Source organism: Medicago truncatula, chromosome 3 (assembly GCF_003473485.1).
Source record: "Medicago truncatula cultivar Jemalong A17 chromosome 3, MtrunA17r5.0-ANR, whole genome shotgun sequence".
Lineage (NCBI taxonomy): Eukaryota > Viridiplantae > Streptophyta > Magnoliopsida > Fabales > Fabaceae > Medicago > Medicago truncatula.
Window position 1 is genome coordinate 45,617,599 of NC_053044.1, and position 8,427 is coordinate 45,626,025.

At 34.3% G+C, this 8,427-nt stretch overlaps 1 protein-coding gene across 1 annotated transcript; it reads left to right on the forward strand.

The window, feature by feature from the left end:
• Positions 1–233: 233 nt before the first annotated feature.
• On the forward strand, positions 234–5,278 carry LOC11415374 (uncharacterized). The gene is made up of 2 exons (XM_003602285.4): positions 234–487; positions 4,903–5,278. Exons 1-2 carry the CDS (start codon positions 365–367, stop codon positions 4,978–4,980), a joined length of 201 nt encoding a protein of 66 aa, XP_003602333.1. The 5' UTR covers positions 234–364; the 3' UTR covers positions 4,981–5,278.
• The last annotated feature ends 3,149 nt before the right edge of the window (positions 5,279–8,427 follow it).

Below are 8,427 nucleotides of genomic sequence, written 5' to 3' on the forward strand. Positions count from 1 at the left end.
ATTTTGAAAAGTTAACTTAAAAAATTTACTGTAAGTCTCATAAGTTCTAGTTCAACTGATAAAAGTACCGAAATTGTTAGGCCGAACGTATGATCGGAGTTTGAACCCCGATAGCTACACTTTGTATTGTGAGTTTATATGACTTTGTTATCTCGTCTATCTAAAAACAATAAATAGTGTAAAAGAATTAAAATTAAAGAGGAAGGACACAAAAACGACGTCGCTGCAAGAAAGGGCGAATGTAGGCACGCGCGTTCGGCACTGTAGTTTTTTGAGACATCGTTTTTTTTTTTGCGCAGCATCGTGAGAAGAAGAAAGGGGTTAACGCATTTTCCTGTAATCAATCAATCTCGAGAGAAAGAAAATGGGGTACGTGCTTCGAGTGAGATTAGCTTCGTTCTTCGCCGGTGCTGCAACGGCGTCGTTCGCTGGTCTCTACATCCTTCATAGGGATTACAAGCTTGCTCACCAATCCCATACTCAACAGGTATTTTCCAACATTCTTCCACAAGATTCATGTTACTTAATCACGTCGATTAACATATTTATTAATTGAAACATGCAGTGATTAGATTAGATTAAGATGATTTAGCTTTTGGATTTTTGGTTAGAAATAGGAACATAACTGATGCGATTATGATAATCATTTTTTTAGTCGAATAATTGTTTTTCTAGGGAACATTCCTTAAGGCTTTGTTTGCGAGTTTGTAGGGGAAGGTAAGAGAGGGCTTTGGGTGGTGAAGGAGAGTAGGGGAAATAGAGAAATATTTCACATTTTTTTGAAAGAGTGCTTTTGCAGAGAATGATAAATGAATGTTTATCATTCATATATTTTTAATTTTGAGAGTATTATAACAACATAGATTACAAGAATTTATCTAAACCCTCCAAAACCTTACTTCTATATAATTTTTGAGCTCCCTGATTTTGAGGGGATTTTGTGTTATGAAGAAAAACAAACCCCCATTCATGTTGGGAGCCTATCATTTTCCCTTCCTCCTTCCCTCCAAACTCGTAAACAGAGCCTAAGAAGTTAGCTATCCAGTGGGAAGATCATTAAATGCCTTCCATCCCATACCACTCGATGTGTGATTTGGGCACCCCGTCATACCTAAGTTCCTATCACTATGGTAAACCAAAATTTGATAGATCATTCTTCTCTTTCCTACTTTATACATCCAAAACATAATTGTCATATGCATTTTTTTTTTTATTTTTTTTTGAGCTTGCCTTTAATTTGAGCAGTATCTTTAAGACTGTTGCTTCTAGTTCCCTCTTTGTTGTATATATATTGCTCTTGAAATTGTTATGCTTCTCCCTTTCCATTTTCAAATAGTGCATGGTCTCATAAAATTCCTTATCTTTAAGACTTGTTTTGCTCATTGCAAAATCTTCTCTTATCATCTACTGCATTTATTTTATTTCCTTAATTTGGACCCGGCGATTTTGTTTCTCACCTTCTTGGATATACGGTAATTGGTCTTATTTTTGTTGACTTTTATAAAACTTGTATTGTTTGTTAGACAAACAAAATAGTCAAAGTTTTCATGAAAGGTGTTTCTTTGGAACTTTTCATTCGGGATGATTCTATTCTAGATAAATAATACAAATATCCTTTTCTTATAGTCTTAGGGTGTGAGCGTTTCAGTTGTTGTTATCGATGTACATTTCTAGTCATGCATGGGAGTTTAGCTTGAGTGCAAAATGCATTGAGAGCTTCTAACAAGCTTAATGATTTTCTGTCATCTCCTAATGAATGTGGTCTTTCATTGTCAAATAAAGGGAATCCAGTTGGTGTCCCCACCCCCCTAATTATTTCTAATTCACACCACAAAAAATATTATACAACAAAACATTATGTTTTACATACAACTTTTGGGATAGTAATCTTCACTTCAGTCCTATTTGGGGATAGTGCATTATTAACACTTCTGTAATAATCTTTTTTCTTTCTACTCTCTTGTGTGGAATTCATGATTCACAGTTAGTTGCTTGTTTGAAATTAACCTTAATCACATTACCATGTGGAAAATGATGGCATCAACTCCTTCCTCACTTGTCTTAGCTGCATAATTCTCGTCACACTTAATGCTATTGAAACATGTGTGTATAGTGTATTGATTTGCACGTAAAGTTGATTTGGAAAAAGGTAGGAGACATCACCCCCTAAAATCAAGAGTATTGAAGGGATGGGAGGAATCAAGCATACATTGGTTGAGAGGATGAAAAAATAGATTCATGATTGTGAGGCGAAAAGTTTGGAGACATGACCGTTTCCAGAGATGGCCTTGTTGCAACAATAGGAATTTTTTTGGATATTCAATTAGGTGTGTAGCAACTAGCAACCAAGAATCCTGCTCTGAGAAAACAAGATTGAAATTCCCAATCTTGACGGCAGTTGTTTTTTGCTGGAACCAAATATAAACTCTTTCTGGTGCATTAAACAAACACAAACCCTTTTTGAGAAGATGCTGAAAGAACTTCATACTATGGCGAACTTGAAACATAATGTAGCCCAGTTTTGATTATCTTCTAGATTATAGGACTTCTTTATAAAATAATTTATGGTTCTTCATTTACGGAAAAGTTCTTATACAAGCTTTGGTTCAAGCAGTAGCTGCCTTAGAGATCCAGGTTTTATGGACTATAGCTGCACCACTAACCCCACTGCCATTGAAGCCACCAGCCACTGGCTGACATATTGTTGTGGCTAACAGGTTGGCATTAGCAAACTGCCACAGGTGTGTAAGATAGGAACACATCTTAGGCTCTGTTTAAGAGTTTGGAGGGGAGGGAACAGGAGGAATTTGGGGGGAGGGGAGGGGAGGAGAGGAAAAGGGAGAAATCTTTCGCCTTATTGAGAGAGTGTTTTGTAGAGAATGAGAAGAAAATGCTTATAATTAATATATCTTTAATTTTGAGAGTATTATAAAATCATTGAAAGAATTTGAAGAATTTATTTAAGCTCTCAAAAATCCTCCTCCAATACATTTTTTGAGTTCCTCCATTTTGTATCATTCCTCCATCTTTCCTTTCCTCCTCCCCTTTTCCGAAAGTCCTCCCCTCCTAAACTCCCAAACATAGCCTTAGTGGCAACGGTGGTTTGGTTCTGGAGAGGGAGATAAATGGAGGGGCAGAATTAGCATTAGCATCCTGCAAAGTGGATCTGATTCCCAATGGGCTGGCCCCAAATTGGTGTCATTATTTAGGTTCATGTACACAGAGATGCGCATTGCAAATCTGTCAACTGTGGTTAATATTTAAACTTGCCAAGCTGAAGCCTATAGGCAAATGGACTACAATTAGGAAACAGGAGATGGTTTCTATTTCTTCCTAAAGCTGAATATTGCATTGGCTCCTGAGCATCAGCTCCCAATCATAGATCCCACAATCAAATATCTCTCAATCAAAGGTCCCTCAAAGCAGGGGAGGAGCTAGGACTGAGTGATGGGAGGGCCCAATATAATTCAAGAAAAAAAATAAAAAACAATGAAGGGTAGAGAAAGAAATGGAGGCACACCTAATCCTTGCAATTGAAGATAATAAGTATGAGTTTTCTAAAGACATTTGAAATTGAAACGGGGTAAATTGAGTGTTAGACAAAACTAAGGAATACAACTAACTGAAGGAAGAAGTTCGAAGTTGGAAAGGGAAATTAGGGCATTAAATTGGTAGTCTAGTCTTATTGTCTATGCATCTAATTATTTCTTTAATAGACTATGCTTTTAAGAGCAGTAAGACATTAGAGAAAGTTTTCAGCACTGACACGTCTTGGATACATGTTTCCCAAGACAATAACATGATCTTGTGTGGTGGCAAAACTTTATCTGTACGGCCTAGCACAACCGGTAATACCGACTTTGTTAGGACGGATATCTTCGGTGGTATCCCGGGTTCAAGCCTGGGATCTTCCACTTTGTATGTGAGTTTATAGTGGTGTTTGACACTTCGTCTATAGACCAGCAAAAATGTTTTGGTCTCTATTTATTCTCTGATATATGTATGTACTATTTTTATTTTCAAGCTTTTATTCCACAGTGAGTCGCTGCTCCATTTCCACTTTGGCTGTTCAAAAAACAGCAGGGGCCAGGCCCCCAAGGATCATCCAACATCTCCTCTCCCCCTGCCCCAAAAGACTTGAGCAAAAAATTTCCTTAGGGATTGCATGATTGCATCAGGTCCCATATTCAATTTTATTGTATTATATTTCAGCAAACACTCGGGTAGGGAGATTATTGCCAAATTGATAGCTATTGGAACAACTTGTGTGTATTCACCCAGTCCAATTCAAGGTTGGACCTCATTGGGGCCAACCAAAAGCACAACTGGCCCTACCCAGAATTTAGACAGTAAAGCGATGGTAGTGAGTTAAACTGGTTGTTGAAGGGATGAAGAGGAGGGGCACTGTACTGGGTAATTTTGGAGAATTAGTTAGGGTAATTAGTTGAGGATATTTGATTGAATAAATAGGGGGAAATAGTAAAAAGGAAACATGAAGATTTGTTAATTCGGAAAAATACAGCAGTGGTTCAGTTCCAAAAGGGAAAAACCTTTGAAGGAGAATTGTATTTCTTATTTTCAATAATCAATAAGTAAAATTGTTCCTTTGTTAAGACCAAAAAAAAAAGAAAAAAATATTCCTTTGTGTTCGTTTTTGTTTCTATAATTTCCATTTGCATGGCACAATGTCAAAGCTTGCTCTGTGTAGTTGCGACTAACTTAGAATTAGGCATGCATCAATCTATCTGAACCGTGAAATATGTCTTCAATCCTTCATTTTCTTCACTATTAGCAACTGTCTCTTTGATCCTTCCTTTTCTTGCATGGAGGGAATGAGTGAGCTTTGTTTGAAGAGTTTGTGTGGTGCTTCATTTGAGTACTGAACTTTCTTTTCTTCTGCAGGTAAATGGTCTCTACGAATCACTAGACAGTCGAATTTCTTCCCTGGAAAAACTGAAACAAACTGAAACTTCACAATAGGCGGAAGCTGGAAGTTCTATTTCACTCATTTTATGGCATCTTAGCTTCCTCAACTTGTCACCATAAAGTCTTCGGATCAGTTCTGTATCCGGATGTATTTTGGATTTTTTTTTTTTGAACAAATGTATTTTGGATTATTATTTTAGCTAAGTGAATTTATAGCTTTTATCGCCATTGCATTTGGTGATTAATGAACATTTGGGATGGGAGACATTTGCTATCTATATTTGAAGCTGGGAATTGCGTTTCTATTTAGTTACTGCAAATGGTTTGGAAATAAAACGATTACTTCAACACACAATATTTAGCTATGATAAAAACTATCAACTAACCAAAATTGCATATTAAGGTAAAGTAGAGCAGATTAGTTTCATTGTTATTCGAAATTTTCAATTAAAATGTTTTATGGTTTTTTAATTACGAAACGAGTCCAAAAATATTTCTGAAATTGAATTAGAAAGCTCTCAATAATTTGAGATATAAATACCAATTTCTGATCGTCAGCCTTAATTGACGACGACGAGTTAAACCCTGTATACGATTTCGGCTGAAAACAAATTGAATGCAATTCCCTCACTGTCCGGAAACTTAGATAAACAAAAGGTTTAGAGAATAAAAGAAAGAAAAGAAAAATCAATAGTGCTATATTTGCATTAAGATAATCACATCAAATCACATCACATAAGAAAGAAATAAACAATGTACGATGACTAATATTGGGTAAGAAGTTCTTAAAAACGGGGGAATACAAATCTTGATTACTACCATAGAAAAGAAAACATTGATAATATCCTATATGCTAGTCCAATTGTCTTTGTTGCAAGTCATGCACCTACTTTTTATTCATCTTCATGCTTGAGAGTCTTTTAGAGTCAGCAGCGACAATAGGGCTAGGGTATATATTGCGACTTCCATAAACACGACCTTCAAATTCTGCTTTCACTATTTTATTGATGTAACTTTCTTTGAAACACTTTGCACATATATTAGTGACCCCGACAGAATCAATGACGCCACATCCTTTATTACTGCAAATTGATGGAATAATTGGAGTTGCAACCATGTTGTTTCACGGATTGGTTCAAGAAAAAAAGAGAAAAAGAGTATGATTTTGCGTAACAAATAAATTGTATAATTTGTTGAAAATAATTAAATCAAATCATAAATTAACAAAACAAAATATACCGATTCGAGTATCTTGTCCTTAAAATTTGGGATTGTATCAACAAATAAACTAATTAGGAAAAAAAAAATTGGGATAGGATCAAATTAAATAACAACAAGGTGTCACTACTAAATATTCTTTTGGACCCCATTTTATCAAACCAACGATAATAGTTTCCTTTTTCAAAATCAAAATTTGTAGGTGAGGTCTACATTATCCTCTCTTGTTCAGGGAGTATTTACCATTTCAAGATATCAACCAATCAAAATGCAATATACAAATTTAACATTAAATGTCAAATAAATGAGTCAATTTTTCTATAAAAAAAAAATCAATTTTAATAAGATAACTTTTAATTTTGGATTAAATATGTTTTTGGTCCTTACAAATATATCAACTTTTCGTTTTAATCCCTCTAAAATTTTCCTTCAACTTTTAGTCCCTATAAAACTTTCAATCGCTACTTTTGGTCCCTCTTTTAAAGTAGGGTCTAACCGGTGTCCCCGGGGCACTGGTTAAGGAATCTATTAATAGAATTTTCTGTCTTGGAAATATAAACCGTCACTTTTTATTAAGTAATAATTACATTACTTTTTAATAAAAACTTACTTCATTTGGTGTGTAACCAATGCCCCGGAGGCACCGGTTAACATTCCCCTTTAAAGTAAACTCATATGTGAGTCCATATTTTTGAATAAAAAATTTCTGAAAAATTCATAATATTATAAGAATCTCTCCTTAAAAAAATTAGAATATTTTTATCAAAACATGAATTTAATATGAATTTTTATATTTATTACGGTTAAAAATTCATATTAAATTTGTGTTTTGTTAAAACATTCTAACTTTTTTTGTGAATTTTTTTACAATATTCTACACATTTCTGCACAATTTCATTAAAAAATACAAAATTTATAACTTAAAAATAGGGACTAAAAGTTGAAGGAAAATTTTAGAGGGACTAAAACGAAAAGTTGGTATATTTATAGGGACCAAAAACATATTTAACCCTTTAATTTTTATTTAATTATATTTAGGTATACAATCTTAATTAATTTACATTATAGGGCTTGTAACAATTAAAATTTCACATCAAATTCAACCCATCATATACGTTCATAAATTTTGTTTCATTCCAAAACCTAGAACATGCATAACGTGCAATTTCCTCTTCATTTTTCTTCTCATCTTGATTGTTCAATTCTCTCGTTCCAGAATTGCCGTTGTTTCCAATTATCGTGAGAATCATTGCCGTCCGTTTGATTCCAGACATCGTGAGATCGGCATTGTTTCCAAAAGATATATCCAAGAATTAATGCTCACCTTGTGAAATTCATGTTTGTATTAACATTATTTATTTATTTATTTATTTCACTTTGTCTTATCTTCCATAGCTTTAACCGACCTCACACCGTGTTCACAATCTCAACAAATGTTCATTTCTGCAACACAAAATACACCAGGAAAAAAAACAACATAACAACACAATATAATGATTTGAATAAAACAAATTCCAAAAGTAAATTTAATAATCAATATTGTACCAAAAATAAAATTAATAATCAACACATTGAAGATCCATTTATCTTAATCAAACTCAAAATATGTGTGATAAAATACAATTTTATATAATCTCAAACAACTCAATCAAACTCAAAACCCAAATAAAAATGGAAGCATCATTGAAATTCATGCCAAAGTTGAAAGTCACCACTGTCGCATTACAAGTGTGAAACGGTTGCAATCAAGTCACGATAGTAGTGAGAAAGAAACGAAAATGAAAAATCAAATCTAGAAGAAAAATCAAGTCATCATACCTGATGTGATTATGGAAACAACACCGATTCTCACAATGTTTGGAATCAAAAGGACGACAACGATTCTCACGATAATTGAAAACGACGATAATTATGAAACGAGAGAATTGAACAATCAAGAAGGGAAGAAGAATGAAGAAGAAATTGCACGTTATGTGTGTTCTAGGTTTTGGAATGAAATAAAATTTAGAGAATTGTTGTTTACACATTTGATAAGGCTGTGCCACACGAGTATTTTACGAAAATGCCCTTCGGCAGTTAGCTGCTGAAGTTTTAGTAAACCGGCGGCAGTTAATTGCCGAGGAAAACCTCGGTAGTTAACTGCCGAGGAAATCTGAACTAAACCAGAACGCAGAACCAGACTTCCCCATTTTCCAAAACTTCACAAAATTCACAAATTTTCTCCAATCTTCACCAAATATTCTTTCACGAATTGCAAGCAAATCAACTGCACATTATCACAAG

Excerpts from the sequence above, each read along its gene's own strand:
- LOC11415374 (XM_003602285.4), top strand. The coding sequence starts at position 365 with ATGGGGTACGTGCTTCGAGTGAGATTAGCTTCGTTCTTCGCCGGTGCT. Across the intron at positions 488-4,902 it reads ACCAATCCCATACTCAACAG|GTAAATGGTCTCTACGAATC; the intron begins GTATTTTCCAAC and ends TTTCTTCTGCAG.